Below are 26,123 nucleotides of genomic sequence, written 5' to 3'. Positions count from 1 at the left end.
GGAGACCTTGAGTGTAACGTGAGACAATTGCTACGTTGAAAAGTTTGCTCTTTCTAGATAGTTGGACATTAATCTAAATCCCTGTTACAATGCTATGAGTAGTGTCACAGCTTGCAGCCTCGATGAGGATCAGTTAATTAAGCTTTTAATTCTCCAGATACATTCGAAACATCTCCAGTAACCTGGGCTTCGCCCTTTTGCCCCATGTCACTACAGACACAGCTGCATTCAACCCCTTGTTTTCCTTCCCCTCTTAAGGAACCAGCAGAGTTATTATGGTGACTTCTACCTTCTCCTCTCTCTATTCTTCTGCTTTGTCTGTTCCCACTCGAAGCCGTTTTCCAGTGTCAGACGGGGCTGGGCGCACTTAGCCTACACGGAGCGGGCCGAGTTTAGTGCGAGCCCTTTGTTTGCTCTCAGATAGACCCATCTCTATGGCAAACTGCTCTTGATGGCACTTGACTGTTCAACCTCGGCAACGCTGCCGCCACTTGTGAGCGAGTTTATGGCTCTGTGGAGGCGCCGGGTGACACACAGACAGCTGAAAGGCTGCTTGATACCACTGCTGCCAGTTGGTTTTGTTTGACAGACGCTCCGGGGCTGCAGGAAAGCCTGATGCTTTGCAGCAGGGACAATCGCGCTTGTGTGCGTGTATTTGTGTCGTGATATCAACCACTCTGACTGGGCCTCGGAAAAAAAAAAAGTTACAAATTGAACCTGGTGAATTCTGGAATCGCTCTCCGTGTTGCCCGACTGCCACGGAGCCGACACCGTGTGCGGCGGGTTATGAGATAATCGGCGAAAGCTCACGTAGCTGTTAGCGGCGAAGGTCAGCGCTCGTCTACCTTCTAGTGCTCCAAGCCTGAGTGGCAAAAACTCAATCTGCATAAATTGTGGCATTAATCTACATAAACTTTTACATAAGCGGCACAATTTCAAATGCAGGGGTCAGGCGTCGGGGGCAGCAGTTAAGGACGTAAGAGCCCAGATTTGATCAAAGTGGCCACAAGAGAAGGAAGACGGCAGAATGGAGGGAGACAGAGCGATGTGGTGTGTGTCTGTGTGTGTGAGAGAGTGAGTGTGAGGCTGTTCGCAGGAAGTCATAATCACCAGGTTTCTATAACAAGCTGTCCTCGCTGTTACGCTCATCCAGTAGGGGTGGCAGTAACATGTGAAGACACGTGGTAGAAAAGTTCAGGTCCACCACCATGTGGGTTTTCGTTCTATTTTTAGAAAACCCACAACTGTAAAACCACAGAGCACATGCAGAAGAGTGTCGGCTGAACAACTGATCCGTGTGTGTCACTTCAGATGAGCGTTACAAAAAGGATGGAATGGCTTTTCTATACTGAGGCTGTTTTTTCTCTACGTTTTTTCTTTTTTACATACTGTTCCACGGCTTCCTTTAGAGAGGGCCGACCTTGGATGAAGCTCTGCAAGGGGCCTTTAAGCCTGAACCGCCAACCCAAGTGCTCTGCGGAGTGTTTTCTACCAAAGGTGAAGAAAAAAGGAAGAAGGGAGGACAAGGTTAACTCTCCCACCCCTGGGTATTTTCTTTTCCTTTCATCAGGAGTTATGACGGCAGTGCTTTCTTTAGCTTGCACAGCACAGCTGAAAAAAACTAACCAGAACACTTAATTGAAAATAAAAAGTGAGCAGAAAAAACACATACATGAAGTGTGTGTGTGTGTGTGTTTGTTCCAGATATTGCTCAAATTGCTTTACACCAGTCTCTGTTTCAATGCATCAATTCCATGCATCAGTTACATAAGATCAAAGTCCTGCAATGTTTCTCCTCTCGTGGGAAAAAGCTTGTTGCAGCAGCAAATATATGCAAATGAGTTTAACAGAAATAGGGATAATTTAAGCACAAAGTAACACAAGCACTACAAGTCAGATTCACAGTCACAACTGTTATATCAAACAAGAGATTCCTTGTCGCACAATCCTTGCTCTTTTGAAAGCTGGACAGTGAAACGCTAATTTCATGAAAAGAAGGACAGCAGCTTTCGGGTTCGGTGCTTTCTGTCTAACACACTTGTCACTTCTCTCCTCCACAGTCCTGTTTGCTTCATCAGCGCGAGGGGAAAGGAGGAAAAAAAAAAGCAAGACGGAGAAGTGCAGTTTTCCAGCCTTCCCCTCGCCGTCATTGTGTCAAACCCGCCTGACAGACAGGGCTCCGAGCGGAGGGATGACACTGGTGTGGGGCGGAGAGAGGGCCCCCGCAGCACGGCCCTGGGCTCGGCTTGCTTGACAGCCTGTACGACTGACTGTACGTCTGTGTGCGTTTGATCGCAGATCTGTCTGCCTGAGCGCTAACTGTGAAGACGTCGGTTTGTGGCGTTGTCACATTTGCATTTCTACCTGCCGGACTCATTTCCATTAGTCGTCAGCATATGTTTTTGCATTTCTAGGAATGCCCTCTCGTCCCCGTCCAGAGCTCACGTGCATGTTTGGGCTCCGGACGAGAGAATCAGTGGATATAAGACGCTCGCTAATGTTCAACCGCACGGCTCAACGGCACAGAACACAGACGTCAAACGGTCAGGGGCTTTGTTAAATCGCACAATTTCTAACATGAGACATGAAAATAGCATCACTAGCTGTTTATAATGTAATACACACACACGCGCACGTGCACACGCGCCACACACTGATATGAGACTAGAGGCTGGGGGATGGTTTTGGTGCAGGGACAGCGACTGAAGTGAATCCAGGTATTGCCGCTGGGTGTCAGATATGCTGCAGTGGAGATAAATACAACACCTGGGGGATTACATGAGAGCACAGGGTAATTACACCATCCTTTATGTGTGTGTGTGTGTGTGTGTGTGTGTGTGTTTGTGTGTGAACATGCCCTGCAAAACCCTCTGCTCTAAAGCCACAGCAGAGGGAGAGAATTCACATGCTGAGCAAAAGCCACTGCCTGATGCACCAGCCAGATGCAGTCTGCCACACACACACACACACACACACACACACACGCACACACACAGACATACAGACACACACACTTTCACATACACATACATATACATACAGAGCGCAGAGCCCTTTGGCCTTTAGAGGGCAGGCGAAGACAAGAAATATAAAAGCAAGAGTGGAGGAAGGGAAAATTGGCGCAAAAAGAGGGAGGGAGGGAGGGAGGGAGTGAGGGAGGGAAAGAAAGATGCAGTGCTCCCTCCCCCTATCTCTCTCCCTCTTTCTCTCACTCTCTCTCGCGCGCTGGTCTCAGGCTGGGGCTGAGGCAGACAAGCTGGGAAGCAGGCAGCTCCACAGCATGGTAAACATCCTCCCTCCCCGTCTCTCTCTCTCTCTCTCTCTCTCTCTCTCAGACTGAGAAACGAGAGGCAGTGTGAGTGTGTGTGAACTGCAGCCAGGGGCACGGCATCGCGTATCCACAGGGAGACGCTCGCTAGCGACTAGAAAACCACAGCAAAAACAACAAGGCCAACCGAGTGCAGCACCAAAGCAGCCAGCGGAGAGGCATCAGATGCATGAGAGAGAGAGAGAGAGAGAGAGAGAGAGAGAGAGCGAGACAGACAGAAAAGACCAGCCAGACGTGTGAATGTGCAAAAAAAAAAAAAATCTCTCTCTGTTTTAGCAACAGGGTCTGAACACTCAGTGATGTATTTCCACCTTGATATTCAGTGTCTAAAATAAACATGGATGAGGAGCGGGTGGAGGTTGCATCAGTGCTGTAGCTCCCTTAAATAAACCTGATGTCATTACAGCCAACGAACTGGAGAAGTGTCGTCCCGGTGGCAGGTGAGCTCCGTCTTCACAGGCTGTGAGGCACAGATTGCACCTGGATCACAGCCTTTAGGAGGGGAGGGGACGGGGGGGATGTAAAGACATGGACACCAACTGATGGCTTTGTGTGCTCCCCCGCCACTCCACCACCTCCTGTGTAAGTGGACTTCAGATATACAGCACTCTGATGAGCATTGCGCTCAGGAGACGTCCGCCTGATTCTCCCATGAACTCTTTTATTTTGCCTCCATGATCGGAAACGTTTCGGACACAGGCCCCTCTTCATCATCAACTGGGGCGCACACATTACTCGTCTTCTTATTTTCGATATTTCTGTCCAGCGCCTGATGTTTATCAAGTTTGGATGCGTGTATTGTTGTTGCTCAGTTTCCTATGATGCCATTAACCTTATATAGCTACTTTTAGCTTTTACTATTTGGACGTTTAGTTTAGAAAAAACTGTATAAGGACGAAAGGGAATATCAATAAGAGACCATACACGACTGGAGCGATATCTGACGTAATACAAATTTGATCTATTGCGTTTTATTTTTCGTGGCACAGAGGGCGGTGAGAAGAGCTGCGGAGACGACAGAGCACAAAGATGACAGAGGGGTAAGTTTAGTGAGAGAGCTAATAGTCTACAGTGGCTGGTTCTGGCCCTGTTAGGTTTTCTCAGTGGTGCTTCAAACGCTAACAATAATAATAATAATAATGCTATGCATGTGTAGTATGTGTGTTGTTTAGCCTGCGTCTTCATAATCGTGTGCTCTGATTTTATTCTGTAAAGCACTTTGTAACTGTGTTTTAAAGTTCCATCTTCACCCTCTTTCTGATCCGCTCCTTTCTCTCTCTCTCTATCTCTCTCCGTCTCTCCACAAACAACAGACAGCGACAGCCCTTTCTTAATTGTGATATGAAATCATAATGTAAAATTATAACTGAGGTCATTTTTGATTACATCTCCAAACCTCTATATCGACAATAGTCACTTTATGACCCTGTATAATCCGATGCTTTTACATTTGACACCATGCAGTCAGAGCTAGACTCGAGGACTTCAGACTCACGTCATCTACGTTGACAGAATGAATACGGGTGCGCTCAGTATTCCCCGTCGCTGGGCTGCTCCCAACTCGTTTTGTTTTCTTTAGAATTCTTAATTTAGAGGTGAGCCAGAGGTGGCCTTTTACCCCGGCAACAATTAAAAGTACAACACTCCACACATACGCTGCAGGGTTCGGCTCGTCATTGAACGTGTTCCTCGAGCAGACACACTCGAAGGGCTGTTGAATTTCTCCTTTCCTGCACAATGTCACCCACTCCACCAGAGTTCAAACACCAAACACGGCTGATTCCATTGTTGACTTCTTGTAAATTAATTTTGAATAAGTGCTACTTTTTCTCTTGCCTGTATTTCCTATATTTAAACAAAATAGAATGTACTATTGAATTCCTCCCTGCAGTTGGGAGGGTGGAGTACTATCATTTTGCACTTGGGGAGTATATGATGATTTCAGTTCAGGGCTGGAGTGCAGAGAATGATCTTCATGGCCAACCACACAAAATCTTCTCTGGCCTTTAACTCCGTCGTTTTTCTTTTCAATCAGCACCGAAGCAAATAAAAGAAACGAACCGAACCTTGAAACTCGGCTTACTTTCTTTCAGCATGTTTTCAACACTTACAAATTCACTACTCTCAATCGTCACGTCGTCCATAGAAATAAATATATGAGAAGAAACTCAGGCTGAATATTGCAGGTGAAAGAGGAAAACAAAATAAATAGACATAGTTAAATGTTCCTTCACCTCTGCCCTTTACTTTTTCACTCAAGCAAACTCCTGGTGGCCTTCATGCTCACTGAACACTGTAGCTGTTTAACAAGGGAAACAAAAGGCAAAATCCCTATTTCTTTGATATCCCCTGATGCTAACATGCAAAACCACAGACACAAACAAGCAGTGGTTTATCTGTTTACCCTTCTTATGTGTGTGGAGCAACTGTAGCCGCCCGAGAAAGGCAGCAGAAAGAAAGGTTTGGGGGCTGGATGGCGAAAAAAACACACAAGATAGACAGGAAGAGCGAACAGAGAGAGAGAGGGAGAGAGAGAAAAAAAAGCAGTATCTAGTCGAAAAATTCCCAGCGAGGGAAGTCCTTGAAATACAGCCTGGAGAAACCTGCAGTTGAAACATCAACACACCCGAATGAAGCCGAGAGCTGCAAACACAGCCTCGCCTCTAATAGTACGAGTGCTCAGCTCCTCCTCGCAGTTTCCAGTTCAAGACCCACAGGGAAATAAGTGCGGAGCAGAATGAACTTTCTTTACCGTGTTGACAGTGAAGAGGCCCAAGTGTGTCTAAAGCTCAACCTGTGCCTGTGAGTGCGTGTGTGTGTGTGTGTGTGTGTGTGTGTGTGTGTGTGTGTGTGTGTGTGTGTGTGTGGATCTATGACAGAGACAGACAAACAGACAGAGACAAACCATGACTGACTACAGTGGTCCGAGGGGATCGTGCGTTTCCTGTGCCACTGAGCAAATGACATCTTTCTGCTCCACAAACACTCGTTCACATTAAGATCTGCAGGGACCGGCCAATGCTGTGCAGCAAGCATGAGTGTGTCGGTGTGTTGCTTTTTGGTGCGCATACAAGAGATGCACAAAACCCAAACAGAGATTCCAGAAGCAGTCATGTAGCAGCCTCTCGTGCCTTCTTGCAATCGATTCAAGCAAATCAATTCGACCAAATATTAACAGAACCCCAACCCCCCCCCCCCCGAAAAACATCACTCTGTTACATCAAGTCCACCCTGACGGTGATATTTTGTAAAACAAAGCTTTTCCTCGTCGTTTGAACCTCTCGTTTACACGCAAATGGCATTTTAAGTCACTAAAACAGATCGTCTTTCCAAAGTGTACATTTTCAAATACTCTGTTTCTGTGTATCTGTGGGTACACATGAAACAGGGCGTTGGGTAATGATGAAGTCTCGGCAAATACCCACTGCTGCTTAGCTTAATGAGCATGTGCCAGAAACAACAACAATGGCGGCTATAGACCGGTTTCCCTACGTTTGGTTGGACTGAGTATTATTGGCGTTGTCGGGCGTCTGCCTTGCCATATATTACCAGGACCAAAGTATTTTTCTTTATCTACTTTATCGCCACCTACCGGCCCCCGACATGCTTGTTTGAGCAACTGTAGTTGTTTTTGTGATATTTTTAAAAGCTGAGGAAAACAAATATTCAATCAGGTAGCGTGGACAAGACTTTACACATATCTAAACTATTTTCTCGTTTCCTATATCCTTTCCTCTTCGAGCATCTAAGTGAGTGTGTGTGTTTACAAGTCGAGGTGGACTAGACGTGCTTACTAACACGGTGGGCTGCATTGAGAGGACGCCATCCGCGATTACGGTCACAGGGCAGAGTGGTGACAGCTTAAAGGCTCTTTTCTTTACTTCTCCACCCCCTTTGCTCACAGACACGCCTCCTCTCTCTCTCTGTGTGTGTGTGTGTGTGTGTGTGTGTGTGGGGGGGGGGGTGCCAGGTCTGAACTGCACTGCTAAAGGCCCTGGGTCATTTTCCATTCAAATCAGGCGGTACCGGCTGCCCTGGACACCCTGCAAAATTTAAACAGTCCAACCAGCTGAGGAAGAGGCACAGGGAGCATCAGATCCTTAATTGAGAGCCACACTCATTATAGCGTTTGAGATTCAGGGGATTATTTGTGCATGCATGCGTATACATCAAAAATATATATATATATAGCCAAGGACACTTCCATACGATGTAAAAACAAGCCAATCACACACACACACACGCACACGCACACACACACACACACACACACTCACACTCACACTCACACACACACACACACATATATACAGGGTCATGTGGGGTGGCCTTCGGCAATGGGAGGAGGAGGAGGAGGAGGAGGATGGGAGGAGAGCAGAGTCAGCCTTGCCCTCAGCCATGGCATCCTTTCCTTGCCAGCTCTATAAGCCTGGAGGGACTGAGGTAGAGGGGGTAGGAGGTGGGATCCATCCACCCCCCCCACACACACAATTCACCCCTAAAAATGCAAACACACACACACACACAGAAACACAGACACACAAACAGAGCCCAAGCCTCCATGCAGACAGGCTTTACAAAGGGGTGAGATCACTCCCAATATAAAGGCTTTGTTGGCGTGCCAGTGTCAGTGTTGCCCTCTCTGGCCTTGGCAGCGAGGTTCAGCCTGTCTGTTGGAAACAACTAGGACAACGGGGGAGAATGCCTAAATGAAAAGAATATCGTTTCAGGAGATGTAGCGGGCGCTCACAGAGTAATAAAATGTGGGAATATAATAATAAATAAGAAGAGGAATGGAAACACATCTGGCCCACTAGCCGGTTTTCCTATCATGGGACGGTGCAGTGAATCTCCCCGGTCAAATTTTTTGTTTTTAAGTATCTGATGTATGGGTGATAGAAACTCTGCCACAAGCACAAAAGTCCTGTCTGAGTTTAGAGGAAAAAACTGTAATGAGCAAAAACATAAAGCGAGTTGCTGTAACTGTGTATGATGTTGCGCCCCAAAGCCAAAACTTTCCACATTTAACAACCTGATCTGTCCATGGCAGCCAGATGAAGATGGTGGTGAGAGAGACAATGAGCGACTGTGTAGCCCGGAGTCAAAGAGGACCACCTCCTCAACAACTCCCTGCTGTAGCCTCCGGACAACCCACCATCAAGGTGTTAGGAAACAGCAAAGAGTCGGGACCAGGGCGAGTGGGAAAGAGAAGCATGATGCACACGCCTGCAGGTGGTTCAAACCGAGTGTTCTCATTCTTATTGTTCTGCTCGGTTCCGGCAAAGAGACCAGCGCTCTAAGACAGCAGGCCAGACGTCTACTGCACACACACACACACACACACACACACACACACACACACAGACACAAAGACCCACAGACACACACACACACGCAGAGACACACTCGCTCTTCTAATTTTACTGATACAGATAGCTGCTTCTTCCTCTGACCTCTTTTAATTTGCTCTCCCTCCTGTTACTGAGGGAGAGGTGGGGGAGGGAGGGAGAAAAAGAAGGCAGCGCTCTCTTGTTTCCTCTCCGGGACCAAACAATCCCAGTCTAATTTATTTTTTGAGGACAGAATATGTACATGTGTTAATGGGAAAGTCAAATCAAATTAACTATAATTAGGCAAACTGAGAAGTGAGCAGAGGCAGAGGTATGCTAGATGGGAGATTTATTCGACGCCGGCAAACGACACCCCCCTCCCCGGAAAAAACGCACACGCGCACACTTCCGCTGACACACACCTAACTACGCCGCTCTCTGCTGAGCGCCGACACCCGTCACGCTCACTTCAACCCTCCTGAGCTCAGACTGCATGTGGCACGCACGCAAGCAGACACCAAACTAGTTGTTGTTGTGACACATTTCCAGAAAAACTGCACGTGAATAACGCAGGCGGCGGATCCTGACTCTTCTAATCTTGTCAAAGAGACATTAACAGACGTCTTGTGAGGTGATGCCGTAATCTGTGTGGACACACACCGCAGTACAGGACTGCATGAGGATTAAGAAGACAAGCAGTGAGGGGCAGAGGGAGCGATGGTAGAGATGATAGAGTATTAATATGGCTACGGCCTCTGGGGCCCGGTAACAATTCAGTTTGGCTTGGGGCACACTGCGCTGGATGTGTGCAGCCCATAATCTGTAGGTACCGTAGGTAAGAACAGATTGTAACATTTCCTCCTTATCTAAACATTATTATCAAGTGACTAAGACTATTTGAACGCTAAAAATAGCCTCAGATCAAATACAAATATTTAACACACCCTGAGCTTTAACGTCAATGAACAAGGAGGTAGAGAAATCCAAACTGTTAGCGTCAAAGATAAATATGTAACATTCTTTATTAAAATGTCTAAAAACAACTACACCTATTTTATATATCGGGTTGACTTGTTTACATACATTGTCCTATAATGTTTCTAACACTATTAAAACACAGACAAATCAGATTTTAGTCCATTTTAGCCGCCTTTTTATTGGGTCCTATACACTTTTCCCAAATGCCTGTCTCTGCTATAACTCCCGGGGCACATGTAAGATGTATGACGAAGTAAAAACCCATCGGTAGCCACTCAACACGTTGCCTGTGTTTTCCTTCCTTTCCTTGTATTGGTCACTCGTAATGGATTTTGAGAATTCATTGCTGTTTGCTGCGTGTTCTGCCTGTGAAGCTCTCCCAGTAGAACATAGAGGGGAACCGAGGGACCCAAGAAGATTATGGGACTTGAAAAGACGGGCAATACAAGAACTCCCATGATCCCACGCTGCTTCACTACAAAATCAAACTAGATCTTTTGTCATGGCTACACACAGTACATTTAATTTAAGTCCCCAAAACCTGCAGCTCACTTCTTAAGGTTACCACACACTCAGTTTAGACCCAACATGCAATCAGCTTTAAAACTGTCATCTCCAAACTTAACCCTGATGACTTCATCTGTTTTTTTTTCAGACTTTAGAAAGCTGTCAACTTACAACTGCTTCCCCAGGCTGAAGCTATGTGACAAACAAACTGAACTAGAAACGTGGTGGAGTGTCCCTTTAAAAGCCCCACCATCAACAGGTCCCTCGCTCCACCAGGGGGGGGGTAGTTAAGATAAAAGTGGCCCCGCTAATAAGGTCGAAAAGCAGCATTCAATCCGTCACTAAGCTCCGCTACATTTGTCGGCTGCATTAAATTGAAAGCGTCTCTTGGCTGCAGCGGCAGTGACACTCAGCCCACCGCTGCAGTAAATCATTAGCTAAATGGCTAATTCTACAGATTAGCTCTCTTGGCAGCCAACTGGCCAGACAAGCTAAAGGTGTTTTATTTTAACATTATATGATTCCATCAATGTGATGGAGACCATTTGGTTTAATGAATCGCTTCAAGGAAGATGGATTACCGGAGGACATATAAAAACAGTTGTGTGTATCCCATCCAATTAGGAAATATAAACATCCAACATACAGTTAGAGTAGCAGTTTATTATTGAACCTGCCTGAGTAACGGCACTGACAGAATGAAGCTACTGACCAATATCAGTGTCACCGTTTCAGCTGTTAAAAAAATGAATTAGCTAAATCACTCCCGGGTTAGTTACCACCGCCACATGTTATTTACCCCTGTCTGTTTGTTTGTTTGTAAACAACTTTACACAAAAACGACTGGATCCAGTAATGTTTTTTCCCCCCTTTCTTTAACATTGGGAGACCGGGCGTTTTTCAATCATTTTTTTTTCCATTTTCCCAGCTGGTACCTGGATCTTGATACAAACAATCAGGTTATGATACACTCATAGACTGATGTCTATGAGTGTACGCAATGATGCTGCTTGATTGAATTTAAAGAGATAGTTGGGCCTTAGTAGGAGCTGAGTGTCATTCTAGTTTATGAATACAATATGTGCAGCCAGCTTATGAGTATCAACGATTTCGGAGTTTGACACTCACAAAAGTGCTGATGTGCCACTTAACCCTAACAAAAGCATTACAACCTCCTTGGATAAACTTGAGTTAGTCTTTGATTTTGTAAACTTGAAATCACAGTCTTGGTTTATTGGTGCAGTTTACCCACCTGCGTGCTCCAGTAGCATCTTGGCGATGTCCATGTGTCCATTGAGCAAGGCATCGTGAAGTGGACTAATTCCAGCCACCTGGTTATCAAACACCGGTGCGGGGCGGTGACGCAGCAAAGCCTCCACGCATGCAGCGCTGCCATGATTACACGCTTCATGCAACGGCGTCCATCCTGCATGGTCTACACACAGACACACACACACACACACACACACACACACAGACAGACACACACAGAGAGAAAGAGAGAGGGAGATTACTCAATAGAAAAAGGTATCTGATCAAGAGAAAATCTACTTTTTTCTGTCGCAGCTAAGTTGATGGTAAGCAGCGAAAGCTAACCCGGTAAGCAATGAAAGCTAACCAGGTTAGCAAGTGAACTAGCAAAGGGCTACGTTGTGAAACTTTTGTTGAAAACTTTTGATAAAACTGAAGAGAGACCTTACAAAGATATTTATGTGAATATTGTAAAGTGGCAAAGGCCATATACACAATCCTATACTTTGCATATGAGTCATTACATTTTTTATCAAATTAAAATAAATGATCAAAGACTAATCCGTCTTCTCAGAGGACATTATTGTGCCTGAAGTAACGGAGCTAAAGACTGTTAACGTATACTAATAAAATCAGAATTTCAGTGCAACGTTTAAAGAGTTCAGTCCATCTTCTCACGTTTAACATCATTCTGTACATGATTTACACATTCGTGGATAAACAACTCCCCAGGAAGACAAAACAGGACATGCTTATGTAGATCTGTTATATTGGATGTGAAATAACTCCAACAAAATATGTTCTTTCTCGTTTAAAAGGGGCCTTATTTTGATAACTGCAGGGTGATAGAGGGAAGTGATTTGATTTTGGCCATCACCTCATCTTGCCTGAGCCTCCTGCTAAGATGCAAGTTAATTCCGGCTGCTACTAAATGTTGATTACAAAATCGGGGAAACCTTTGAAACGGCATAACATTTCCATGAAAGGAGGAAAAGACATTATATTTGACCTAAAAGGACAAAAGAAAATCACTTTGAGATATCAAAAGGCATTCAATTCGCAGAGTACAGACACCATAAATCTATAAATCGGAGCCTTTAAACCCGTCCTGTTCTTCCTGGACACACCCTTTACATTTTAGCGAAAGGTTAAACTCAACGATGACGCACACGCACTCCTATTTCTTCTCTCCCCCCTTTTTTTTTCTCCAATGTTAATCGCTCTTCGAAACCCCAGAGCAAACAGTGGGAGTGAAGTGAGATGACAGCGAGGCAGGTTTCACAGAAAACGGTAAAAAAAAGTCGTACCTTTAACGTTGACGTCCGTGCCAGGAAGCGCCAGGATTTGAAGCACGGTGTCCACTTGGTTCCTCTTGCAAGCTCGGTGGAGGAGGGTCTCTCCTTCGACCAGGACACACAACGGACAAACACACCCAGAAGAGAGGAGAGGCGGAAGAGGGAAGAGAGAGATCCGAAATTAGGGTGTGCCCGATGTCCTGCCCATTGTCCCCCTCCGCATGGCGAGCACGCCAATAAAATACCACAGAAATTTCCCCAAACACCATCAAAAAAAGCCTGACCTAAAAAAGTACAAGCCGCCAATGAGGATGCGACTTAAGAGGACTGATGAGAAAAGGGGGGAGAACTTTCAAAGGGGGAAAAAAAAAAAATGGGAGGGAAAAAATGAAAGATGGAGAGTTGGGGCTAATTCGCCTCGCTCTTTACTTCTTTTTTTACAGACAGGGAGATTTTCCACTTCCACCCTGAGCCCAACAAAGTTAATGGCGGGGCGGTCGGCGAGTGAATGAGTGTGGCGGCGAGAAAGCGGTCTCGCTTCCTGTCCGCTCGTCCCTATATTGTTACTTGAGAGGAAGTTATGGTAGACAGCCCACGCACAAAGCCTCGAAAGAGGATTCTTCACAGATCCTGGGTTCAAAAGCTCCGCTGGGCATTGCCACTGTCACCACGTGATATTTTATCAGCACACTAGCGGTAGACACGCGCGGGGGGAAAATAATCTCGAGGATTTTATTTACATTTTTAAACACACTCTCTTAACCCTTCTTCCTTTTCCCCTAATGTTTACCCCTGTCCCTTTGCCTTTTCTCTCGTACGATATTAAATCAGGAATATATTAGCGGACCAGAGCCCCCTCTTTTCATGTATGGCTGAACTTCAGAGAGAAGTTAAAGGCCAAGCATGAGTGGCTCTGTGCTTGCCAGTATAATACAGGACTGCAAAGCCTGTAATAAATGCTTTACTAGCTCTCCCCAGGATGCCACGCCTGTACAGGGGCTCCACTCCAGTGCAACAGAGCACAGACTGGGGCAAAAAAAAAAAAAAGAGCTGGGGGAGGCGGAGGAGAGGGAGGGGAGAACAAGAAGGAAGAAGCAGTGGAGGAGAGAGTGAAAGGGTTTCCTGCATTTCAAAGCAGATAGGGGGAAATATTGAAAAAAGCCAGATCCTATTCATTCTGAAGAATTCCTTTCTTCCTCGAGGTGTCTTTGAGGATGCAGAAGATGTATTAAATGCCATCCGCCAGAAGTAAAGCGGTTGAACAGTGGAAAGGGAAAAGAAAAAGAAAAAAACGGGACTGGGTGTTGAAACAGAGGATCATTTATTTTCTCCCTAGACCTCCAATGCAAAACCGAAGTTGAGAATTTCAAAAGGGCACGCATTGTTTTCGGTGCTGTTTATTTCCAATTCACAACAAACAGTATTTAAAGGCGTTTAATGTATTATCCCATTTCTCAGAACAGTTCACCGACAAGTACTTTCACTGCACCTGCAACATCTACAGAACAAAACCTCTATGAACTCTCTATGATAAAATTAGATGATTAATGGTCGGTTTAGTCCAGCGATAAAACTATGCTCTACAACAACCTATAAAATGAATTATAGTGTAGTTCAGTTGTCATTGAATAGGCTGTTGAATGTCTGAAAACGAAAAAGGACGAGAGAAGATAGAAAGACAATAGATTTAGTTTTTTTAAGTGGAGCCTGCTAATTTATCAGTTGGCTGATATGAGCCCTTCGCATACACATTGGTATCATTGTTTGTTATATTTGACTGAATATACAATGCTAAAAATGCCATGTTTACATTCCATTTAACAAATTACGTTTTAGTTTATGATTAAACAGGTATCTGCATTATTTGTTATGTGTAGTCAATTATAATAAAGTTAATGGCTAAAACTATTAAGCCTCAATTACATTCATTTGTCACAAGGGTTTGATACATCGAAGGAATCATTGCCAAAAATATTTAAAAAAAAGGTTTAGTACACTCCCCAATATAAGTACCAGTCCCCCAATATCCCAAAGAAGACACTTATTTCCATTGTTATGCTAAAAGCACTGAGGAGCTGTGAGAACATATAAACAGGCTGATGATGTATGTGTTTGATTACAACTAACTTTGAGAACTTTGTTAGGTGGTCCATGTGTAATTTCAATAGTCAACTCTGTAAATGATACAGAACTATGGTCTTTAACAACACTATAGTTAGTAACACATTTTCAGTCCTAATTGTTTCGTGATATTTCCTCTAACTTTAAATTTGAAACGTTTTGCAGTATAAAATTCGAGCTGATCTCAGATATAACAGTGTCCCATCGGAAAGCAGACACTGGTGGTTGTGCAGCATCAGCATCAGTGACAATAACGAGGCCAATCAATGAAACAAACCAACATTTCCAATGTAAAAACCATAAACAGCCAAACAGAGGGTGGATCGCGGACCGAACTCCAGTCCGTAATGAGTAAGCTGCACCGTGTGGCACGACAGTGTTGTACATGCGCTGCTCTGCTATTACTGGGCTCTAAAACGCTGTGATTAAACACCCATTCCACTGCACCCCATGTGTACACATCCTCACAAATGCCAGCACCAATCCACGCACTGTTAAATCACTTTAATGGCTCCAATTTGGACACAACGCCTCTATTATAGGGGTAATTGCATGCTCAGCATTTACAAGCACGGAAAGGATAAATCCGCCTGTCCTTTTCTATAAATCCCCCGTTTCACACTTTAATAGAAAAGTTAAATGTATGTGTTGCCCTTTATATCCCTTAGTCTGCTTGCTAAATTTCGGCAAAGTATAGCTTGGCCTGCCGATCCCTGGACCAGAAAGGCTCTAACAATGCTATTTGTCTGGAATGTGTGCGCAAGGTATTCTGCGCCAGTTATTGGATATATTTAAAACTTGAAGACTGCTGCTGTTCATGGCTCCGGAATGAAATGGCAGCATGTTAATTCCCCCAATTCAGGATAACTGCAGCTTTCACTGCTCTTTGGAAGAATTAACTGCCCTTTAACATAAGTGACCATCGTTTTAAAGTTCCACTGGTGAAGATTTTAATGCAGGATATTTATATTTAATAGCTCAAAATAAAAAAAAAGAACATGGAGCAGGAACAAAGGCCCTCGATGCTCGTGTCTCTACCGGCAGGAAGATGAGACACAAAACCATGAGTCTCTTGAACAAATGGAAGTAAATCCTAAACATAAAACCTTGATCTTCTGGGATTGATGTGATCAATGTGACAGCCCCTGATAAAAAATGTGGTCATGTATTTCTTATGGATGGTGGCACATAGCACAATAGTTATTGATGAGAATCAATATTCAGGAAAAGCAATCTTTAATTCACCGGTTAGAAAAACTGATCATAAACTACAGTTAAATGAAATGAACTTGACTGAGGTGGTATTTTCACTGGACCGTCTCCAACACACAGTCGTCTGAGGGAGTTAATGTTACTGTCTCCCAGTGCCCAGCTCCACACCGTGCTGGTGACCACCACAGGTATCCAGATGCATTCCAGACCCAGAATGAATGAGCTGAATAGACATCCCCTGAAATTGTGTGGAGCTAGAACCAAAAAAATCGCCAAACTCCATGTATTGAATTTGTTTCAATAAAATGATATACGTCCGCAGAGCCCATTACGTGCCAAGCTTTTTAAAGCAGATCTTTTAAATAAGTGAGGAAGATGTCAATCAATCATGATTCTGTACAGCACAGCAGTGATGAAATATTTGTCTTGCGGTGAGACTCTTCCGTCAACAACTGTTTTTCAAGGACGAACAAAAATGAACCTTTCAGTCTCAACTTTGAAGCCAACATAGATCAGAAAGCCTTAACGTTCTCTGGGAAAAAAAATTCTGTAGCAACTCACAACTGTTACCTCAGCTAGTAATGGACCTTGTGGTGAGATTCTTTTGGATATATTTTAAAATGAATTGGTGGATTCTTACGTATGTCTGTTACAACAATTATAACAGTCTTTGGGTTATCGTTGTAATCTCTGGCTGTGTAAAATAAAGATAATTACTCTTTCATCAATTAAATATCGGGCTGGTTACACTTTCTATTTTATTTGTGGAAATCCCAAAAGCCATGGATAAATAAAGAGTAAGAAAAAAAAAAAGGTGTTTCTGTGGCTCTTGAAGGACTTTGGCCGATTGGCCGGCCTATCTCCCTGTCACCTGCCTGCGCTCTCACTGCACATGAGTGGAGACTTCGTGAGCCTGACGCAGAGATGGTCCTGAGAACTTTCCGAGCGAGTCATGAAAAAAAAACGGCTTGTGCACGTTTATGTATTTTGGGGCAGTAGCTTTGATGAGAGGGCCGATGGGAGGGGGGCGGGGTGTATCGGTTGCAAGTGTAGCCTGCTCTTGAAATCTTTACCAGGCTTACCCAGCCTAACGTTAAAGGAATAAATAGGCTCTATTGGCAGAAAACAGTATTATTCATTATATTTTCATTGGGGTATAATCACCTGTATATTTACATCTAGAGCGAGTTCGCCACGTTGCACCTCAATGTTTCTGCAGTAGCTCAGAATGGACAAACTAAAAACGCCACTGTAGCTTCTTCTGCAGTGAATGCGGGGAAGCGAAGGGTATTCAGTTGGTTGCAAAGTGCAGCATTATCAGCAGACGCCACTTAATCATCCACAGTGAACCATTAAAGCAGCAATTTGTCCAATAGCTATTAGTTCTGTCTTCAGGAGAAAGTTGCTTTGTGTGGCTAAAGTTCCCCAGAACAATCAACCTGATCTTACATGAATTCTGCTGCATGGATCACAACAGGTTTACAGGTTGGTCTGAGGGACGACACGGAGCCAAAGGCAAACAGATATTAAGTCGGGGAAAACACACAGCAGTTCCTGTTTGACAATCTTCACACAGTGTAGTCGGGGGCTGATTTGAAATTGAAGTCTCTGCTGAGCTTCCGGAAGCAAATATGGGACTGAAAAAGAGAAGTTGATCCCAAATCCCTCAACCCCTCTCAGCTACTGTGACAGAGATACCGAGGTTGCAGGAGGCGAGACGGATGCTCCAAAGCAAAGAAGTGCCGCAAATAAAGAAAGTGAGCTTACACATGTGGGGGGAGAAAGAAAGCCTGCGCGAGAAAGAGAGGAAGGAAGGGAGCGAGAAGGGGATGAGAGGGCGAGAGGAGAGGATGCTGTGCCGATGGTTCATCAAAAATTAATGCCGACCGCATCGGTATAGAGATCACGTAGTGGAAAAACAACACATGCCAACAGCCTTGAGTCTCCTGCCTCAGCTCTCCCTCCCTCCCCTTTACCCTCCACCCCTCCTTCACACCAACCAGCACAGGGCCTTTCTGATCAGGTGGAGGGGGGAGATATGAGCTCTGACACCTCCGAGAGTTCACACAGAGTGCCATACCTCTAATTGCAGGAAGTTCCACAGCTGCAGTCGACGTACATCTGCACCCATACCCTAATTGCTGCATTTAATATCCCTAAAATGGAGATCTGAGGCGCGTGTGTACTAATGCGCGTCGCCGCTTTTTTGTGTGCCCATTATTTCTTCTTACCCGGCCACTGATACATTATCTGTTACTTCTTTGAAAAAAAGGTAAATAGCAGAAACAAGGAGGGGGAGAAAAAGCAAAACAAAACAAAGAGTGTTCAATTTAAATTTGCGAGTAGAACCAGTGGAGGAGGAGGAGGAGGAGGAGGAGGAGGAGGAGGCAGCGAGATGCAAAAGGTGGAAGTACACAGTCCGCACTTTGCCCCGAGTCGTACGCGACGGGCCTACTTATGCAGCAATGTTGCTCTTACAGCTGACGAGGGGGAAGCGTGATCTGATGCAAATCAATCCCTCTGTCCATACGTTATGTGCTCTTCATTAAACTGAAAGTGATGACAGAGCTATCATGTCCCTCTTTACTGATGACCTAGTGCAGTGCATCAGTCCATTACAAGTCCGCTCCTTGCAAATGTGAAGCTATATTGTCAAACGCTGTGTGTGTGTGTGTGTGTGTGTGTGTGTGTGTATGTGTGTGTGTGTGTGTGTGTGTGTGTGAGAGTGTGTGTGCATTTGTCAAACCTGCTGCATTGACTTTGCTCAACCCTCGGGGGGTGTTCTCTTTCTCCAGACTGGTCTCATTCGCCAAAGAGCTCTGGGTTCTGTAAGAAACAAAGGAAGTGGTCAGCAGGGTTATGAAGAAGACACCACGCAACACATGTATGTGCTAAACCGAATTCAATTAGAGATTGCCCACGATTCACACGGACAAGTCCAATGTTTCCATGACCGACCATTTCAAGCGTGACAGCGAGGAGACCCAGTGGTACCGAAAGTGGAACGGGCATCTCTGAACTGCGAGGAGTGCCATTAGCAAATAAATCCCTTGTAGCGCCGCATCATCTTATATGAAATCTGACAATATCCGTCAAGCCCCTACTGCGATGGCCACACAGACACGCACACATAAACACACAACCCTCCATTCCCGTCTCGGAAGCATTTTTCCTCCCACTTAACGCCTCAAACACAGAGCTGGAGAATTCAATGTGAGCAAGCACATTAGGAGGAATAACTAGTAAAAGAAAGTGAAGCCTCTTCAAAGTAGTGGCGTGCTAATAGCTGTGGGCTGTCACTAGTCCTGTGTGTGGGTACGGGAGATCTGCCTGCATGAAGCCTGACAGGTGTCTTGTGTGTATACGTCCGTGCGCGTGTGCGCGTGCGCCACATTGAAGCGCAGTGCCATCCGTATTACAGGGAAGAGGCTTGTTCCCTGGTAATTGGCTTGTTCAGAAGCCAGGAAGGAGCTCCCAGCAGTGAGGAGGAAACACACGTCCTGTCACGCATTGCTTGTTATTAGCGGCGACAAGGCTGAGAAGAGATGAGACAAGCTCTGTGTGTATGAGTGTGTGTGTGTGTGAGAGAGAGAGAGGGGGGGGGGGAGAGAGTCCATGAAAGTGTCTAGGATGAAGGTGCGCCACTTCTCATTGCAAACCAATTCACCCGAGTGTCCCCTGTCCATATAGGCTGGCAGCAGTGGAAGTTGGTACTTGGCTCGTGTACGCCTTCGTTTCTCCTTCCCTCACGGCCTGAGACCAGCATGCTGTCAGTGATCCAGCGATCATTCCTGAGCCTGGGGCAGTTTGTGCCCTTGAAGGCAGACTCTCAATAAACTATATAAACTATATGAGTGACGAGGAACCCCAAGTCCTAAACCCCAAGAAGAAGATATGCATGCCACAAAAAAGGCCATAGTATTGTTGAATATTAGCAAGGCTGATCTATTTAAAGAGGTTTCTTGAATCCAGCTGACACTGACTCTACACAGGTTTGGTCAGAGGCGCTGGAGCCAAAGTAATGACACAGTTTAATGGTTTGAAAGGGTATCAGCAATTCGCAGAGCTTGGTGAAGCCAACAGGAGGAGGACCTCCGTTTAATTACAGCTCCCCTTCTGCAAAAAGCACTCACTGCCGCGCGGCCAGCCAGCCAGCAAGTCAAACGGCCATCTAAACAGTCGGTCAATCAGCCATCCTGTCAGCCCGGTGTGGCTTGGACGTGTGCCCTGATGCCAGGCTGTGTGGCGGTGCGGAAGAAGTGCTCTCTGCTCCATCTCTCCAGCTACAGCAGCAAGCAAGCTAGTCACGGCAGAAACAGCCTAATGCGATCTCACAGCCAGGAATGAAAGATAAAGGGGGTCATGTGGCTCCTCTCAACCTCCATGACCCTCTGTCTTGGAAATCTAACGACCGACATCTTCCCGGTGTTTTGTCTTATCTACCGTCTCTAGTGACGGTTTGTAAAGACGGCTAAAACAAGACCAAAACATTGATACGTCTCAGTTGAATCCACAATCCTATTGGTGTTACCCGTTTTATATTGTAATGTCTTACTTTTCATAGCAGCTCCAACAACCTGTGAAGTTGTGTTGAAAGCGTGGTTTGAGGAGTGTGTCAGACTCGTAAATGCTTCAACGTGAGATGTGTTAATTGATTAAAAGAGTCAACATCACTGAAATTGTAATGTTTCAAAAATTCAAGCATGAAAAATGAGAAGAGAAGATTTTCCTTTCCTTTCTCCGGTTTCTGTTCTCAATCTATCACAGGCTTTGTCATTCTGATTTCATTCTTTCTTTTGGGGTCAAATGATTTTCACATGCCCTTTGGCATTTCTTTATCTCACCCACACAGATTGCATTCCTTCTTTTATTCACTTCTTAATCTTCTACGTCTGCGTCAAAATACACAAAATCTTTGAAACCGTGGGGAAAAGCAAAAAGTCGGAGGAGAGGAAAGGTTTAGGGAAGAGGAAAAGGGGATCCGGTCAGTGAGTGAGCCAGTAGCCTTCACATGAACTTGCTCCCCGGTGACTCCTGCCCTTCTCCAGGCCAACTACCTGCTGGTGGAGGAGCAGATGTCTGACATAGGGTGTTAGAGTGTGTATGTGTGTGTGTGTGTATACGTGTGTGCATTCAGAGAGGGATTTAGTATGCAAGAGGGAAGATCAAGAGAGGCGAAGAACGGGGGTGAAGGCTGAGCGCTTGTGGTCGTAGACAAAGGCCTGATGGGATATCCTACTCTGTCTATCTGTCGGCTTCCTGTCCAAATCAGACTCAGCAGTGTGTGTGTGTGTGTGTGTGTGTGTGTGTGTGTGTGTGGGGAGGGGTCTAACCTCCCTCTGTACCCCTTCTGTCAGCCAGCACACACTGATAGGATAAGACCTGGGCATGACCCATCACATGCCAACTCTTCACACTCTTTCTGACCTCCACTCGCCTCTCTCCAGCTTTCCCTTGGTTCCCCCATTCATGCATCTATGCTCCGGCTCCCCCCCACCCCAGCCCCCCATGCACACACACTCCTCCTCTATCCAGGTGTTCCTTTGTTCCTTTTCACTCGTTTCTCATCGAATGTGTACATTTTCACTTGTTTCAATCGCTTCTTCATGTCTTGCCTTAACTCTTTTGGTGGAAACGTGACAATGGAGGCAGTGTTCATTGCTCGTTGAATAGTTCTGCTATTTGAGACACACAAGCCAGAAGGTGGACAGAATGTTACAACATATTTGACAGGATGGCAGAAAAGTGGCAGATTTTCTTTTACAGATTTGGTGAAATCAGACCAGGTTTTTTCGGACAAACACAATCTTAAAAACACATTCTTTTCCAGAAGGAACAAATGCAATGAGATACAGTCTCGGCCATCTGTACATAAACACAACTCAATCTATGCCTCATTGTGTGAACAAGACAGAAACTTCAGACAAAAAAGGAAATTTCTACGCTGGTCTTAAAAGACAACTTAAAAAAATATTCTGATACCAATGCCAGCACCAGAAAAGCCTCAGATACTAATGTGTAAGTATGCAAATATATGGACTGATCCGGTACAATGTATTTTTACGCCAATAAAACTGTTATTTATGGTCTTTTTAAGTCATGACTGTTAAACAACATAATAAAAGAGGTTCAATGGCATTCATTTTCTGTATGTATTTGTTTTTCAAAGTGTTTAACCTGAGCCAGGCCATTTTCTGAGCCAGGATATTTTGTTAAATTGCACTGGTATCGGAGCGGTACTTGGTATCGCCCGATATGCAGTCAGGTATTAGGGTGAGCATCGGGAAGGGAAAAGGGCATCAGAACTTCTCTATAAGTTTACTTGAGGATTGTCTGTTCAAATGCAAGAAACCGAAATGACAAAGCATTTGAAGGGACAAAATGATCTAATATAACCTGCTCTGTTCACATTCTTCACATCTGCATGTATGTCGTCACATTTTTCTGCTGCAGGCTCTTGTGAAAATGCTCCCAGGGCGACTGACAGAGCTATCCACAGACAGCTGCGTGTGACTGACCTGCAGTCAGTCTCCTGGCTGGTGCAGCTGTGGGAGGTGGGTCTGGTCCCGAGGCGAGCGCCGCTGGGGCTCCGAGCTAAACTTCCCAGGGCAGGCAGGTAGGACAGCACCTGTCAGAAGTCACGCAGACACACAAGGTTAGACGGTGTCTTCACATTTCAAGTGAATTTGCATCTCTAGGGGACCGAGGAGGCACAGAGACACCAGTGCTGAGGGAGAAAGCCAGATGTTCTACTGCAACATAATATAATGGGTCAACCACATCAGCATTTCTTGCTCTATATAGCAGTGAACTGTAACATAATCTACACAAGTTCTCACACTGCCAAGTTAACTAATGCAGAGCATCTGTGGTTTATGTCTTTACCATAACACAACCGCACAGAAGAAGAGGAAAAACTAAATGATTAAATCTAGTGTATTCATCAGAAACTTTTAAAATCAGTAATAGATTTATTTTTATTTCATTAAATTCGTCACTGAATTCAATTGTAATGTTCTTGTAGTTGAACAAATAATAAAGTCCAGCTCAAACTCTTTAAACATGTGGCCTGCTGCAGCAGGTCAAAGTGAAAGCAGAGGGAATGTTTGGGGTAATTAAATGAGAAAGTACGTGCATGCACCCATACGCACCATTTTCTTAAGAGAGAGAGGTTCATCTCTCACAGTGAATCCACTTCTGCAACACAGACTCCTTAATATGGTATCAGCCATCACCAACTTAAGTCTGGTGGAGGAAACCCTGATGACGACCTCTGCCAGAACCTCTGGAGACACATCTACAAGACACAACAGAGGAAAGATGCACAAAACATCGATTATTACATTAAAAAAGAAAGTTTGGTCAGACAGATTGCATTGTTAGAAATTCAGAAGTTACAGTGCTGAATTAAAAACAGATATTCTTCTTGATATTCTTCCTGGCTTTCAGGGTTTTATTCCATACCCTGGCTGACGAGAGCAAAGTGCTCTGCAAAATCTTGCAGGCCCTTGTTCACCAGGTTCTGGTTCAGCTTGAAGTGCTGCTGACACCAGAACTCCACCAGCACAGACAGCAGGTCCAGCAGAGTGTCCGCCAAATGCAGCATCTGCTTCTCCTCTGTCTCCGCGTAATCCTTTAACGAACACACGCATCAGCATCATCATGTCAAAGTCTCTCGATCATGTCACATGAGACAAAACTGTCCCATTTTACGTAAACAGATCTAAATAAACCTACTTCTGTTGTTGTTATCTGCTGGCTAATTACTAGTGAATTGCAATGCACAGGTTCCGGAGCATTTACCTCAATGGCCGCCTGTACTAGGAGCTGAGTAAGTTGTTTCACAGCTTGAGACAGCAGTGTGGAGCGCTCCCACACGGTCCAGAAGGTTCCATAGAGCAAAGAGCCTGATGCTGACGCCGGAGGAACTGCTGCTCCCTGAGGCACAAACTCCCTGAGCCAGAGGAAGACAGTTGTGAATGAAGGTAGGGACAGAGCATCGGATCCTAATACGGTTCATTGAAGAGTTTATATTCATATCTGAGAGAGAGAAAGACGACTGCTTATTTAACTCTCCCTATGTGTGAGTCAGTACCCTGAGGTGACGAAGTGGAGCTCCCCCTGGAAGAGCCTGAGGACAAACGCCACCAGGTCGCTATGGAAACGTATCAGCAGTGGCGGGGCCGGTCCAGGAAGTGGGTGACAAGTGACCTCACTGGAGAGACAGTAACTGAGGGAATACACACATGGAGACAAGCAGTAGATATATGATTAGTGCACAAGAGGGTTTTTGTACCTGATATGCAAACATTACTTTGACATTAGGGTTACCTGATGGCCGTCTGCAGAAAAGGCCAAAGTCCCGTCTTGCACCGAGGACACTGCAGCACCTGGGCGAAATATTTCTTCACTGTGCTGGCAGCGAGCCAGGGAGGGTTCGTAAAGAGCAGGTTATGCATGACCTGCAGGAAGTTTCTCAGGAAGACAGACGTGGCGTTTCCCTGTGCAATAGTGAACACACAGCAACTGAAATCTGAGTCGTTTAGATATTTGCATGTACAGAAAGAATGTGTGATTACAATGTATCGACTAATCCAAAGGGAAATCGTTATAAAACGGATAATTAAAGCAATTATTAGTTGCAGCCCTAGATTGCACTTTAATCAATTGATACAGAAAAAAGAATTGCAACAAAAAGGCTCAACGGTCTTGGAGATCAAGTAGCAGCACGTGGGAGTTCATGCCCTCTGGTAATTCTGGTCCTACCTGCTGTGCGTATTCAAGGAGGGAGATCAGGTACGGCCCCGGTGGCAGCAGACCTGGAGATATAGCACTTCGGATCGAGTCCAAGGCTTCAGCGAAGAGGCCGCACTCTATCATACTACCAATGTTGCTGTAGTCTGTCTCTGTTGCCTGGAGGAATACAAAAAAAAAAAGCGAAGCGTTAGAGGTAAATGGGAAAGGAGGAGAAACCGTGGCACTCAAGGAGACGGATGGCAGAAAGAAGGGAGGAAAAGTGAGGGCAGAAGGGTAATGGAAATAGGAAGTGAACGGGCATTGAAAGTTCCTAGGGGTCATTTCTGACTGTCACCTAATGGCAAATAGCATATGGACTCAGGAAGTACAGAATGGAAATACATGAGCACTTATAATAGCAGTCTGACGGAGATCCACTTGGGTACAGGTACGGACAGGACGGTGGAGAGTATTGTTAATAGACCTGCCAATCAAAACTCTCAGATCGGCCGACAGTGGTAGTTAAATCGGGGGCCTGGGTATGACGCTCGCTTGCTCTACATGTCACTTTCTATTGAAAAGTATGACATAAAGGAAATTGAATGACCTGATCCTACTGATGAAATACATAGTTATTTCAGAGTTTTATAATAGTGATCAGAGCTTTGGGAATGGGGGGGGGGGGGGGGTGTGTGTGTGTTTGAATATCTACCTGTGACAGTGGACGGTGAGGGTCATGGTAACCCAGAAACTCGAGGAGGCACAGTCTCGGCCGGGCCTGTAGAAAATAACCATGTTAACAATGTCAAACACATACGACGCAGCTACAAAAGACCATTTGAGGGAGTTTGAGGGAGTTTATAAAAGCGTTACTGAAAAAATCACCTAAGTGCTTCTCTGCAGCATGCTTCAACACTAAAATGCGGCTCCGGCAGCAATTTTCTACCAGATTCACCAAGTCTGACCCAAACCCAACATGCACTCTGTTCCCTGAGTCCAAACCCGAGCCTGATGTTTCCCCTGATTACAGGCACGTGCAACAAATCAAGTACATAGGGTTAGGGTAAGCCAACATGACCGAACCCGACCCAAACCTAAAATGATCATTTATAATATTGTCTGAACCAAGGGGAGACCCACTGGGTCCGTGCCGGCTCGGGTCGGGGATCCACACTCTATTCCACACAAGTACACACCTCCTTTTTGACGACATAGTCCCTGAGCTGCGTCTCCAGGTTGGAGAAGTTAAGATCAACGAAGCTGGTCCTCTTCGTCTCTGTTGGGTGATGATCCGTGACGTTGAAATTCATATCCACAAAATTGCTCTGCCAAATATGGAATATTTTAGACACTCAAACTAAAGTT

The 26,123-nt window shown here is 45.2% G+C and overlaps 1 protein-coding gene across 1 annotated transcript in view; it reads right to left on the bottom strand.

Moving 5' to 3' along the window:
- Positions 1 to 26,123, bottom strand: part of slf1 (SMC5-SMC6 complex localization factor 1) — a 31,404-nt gene that overhangs the window by 2,390 nt on the left and 2,891 nt on the right. The window contains exons 6-17 of the mRNA XM_062382194.1: positions 25,955 to 26,083; positions 25,471 to 25,536; positions 24,789 to 24,935; positions 24,354 to 24,523; positions 24,118 to 24,252; positions 23,826 to 23,976; positions 23,487 to 23,655; positions 23,174 to 23,319; positions 22,541 to 22,650; positions 18,769 to 18,848; positions 12,702 to 12,794; positions 11,396 to 11,578 (exon numbers count right to left, since the gene is read on the bottom strand). Coding sequence (XP_062238178.1) covers positions 11,396 to 11,578; positions 12,702 to 12,794; positions 18,769 to 18,848; positions 22,541 to 22,650; positions 23,174 to 23,319; positions 23,487 to 23,655; positions 23,826 to 23,976; positions 24,118 to 24,252; positions 24,354 to 24,523; positions 24,789 to 24,935; positions 25,471 to 25,536; positions 25,955 to 26,083 — 1,579 coding nt within the window. The remainder of the gene's footprint in view (positions 1 to 11,395; positions 11,579 to 12,701; positions 12,795 to 18,768; positions 18,849 to 22,540; positions 22,651 to 23,173; positions 23,320 to 23,486; positions 23,656 to 23,825; positions 23,977 to 24,117; positions 24,253 to 24,353; positions 24,524 to 24,788; positions 24,936 to 25,470; positions 25,537 to 25,954; positions 26,084 to 26,123) is intronic.

This window comes from Platichthys flesus, chromosome 3 (assembly GCF_949316205.1).
Source record: "Platichthys flesus chromosome 3, fPlaFle2.1, whole genome shotgun sequence".
In the NCBI taxonomy this organism is placed as follows: domain Eukaryota; kingdom Metazoa; phylum Chordata; class Actinopteri; order Pleuronectiformes; family Pleuronectidae; genus Platichthys; species Platichthys flesus.
Note: the sequence above shows the minus strand (reverse complement) of the source record. Positions and strands in the feature narration are given on the sequence as shown.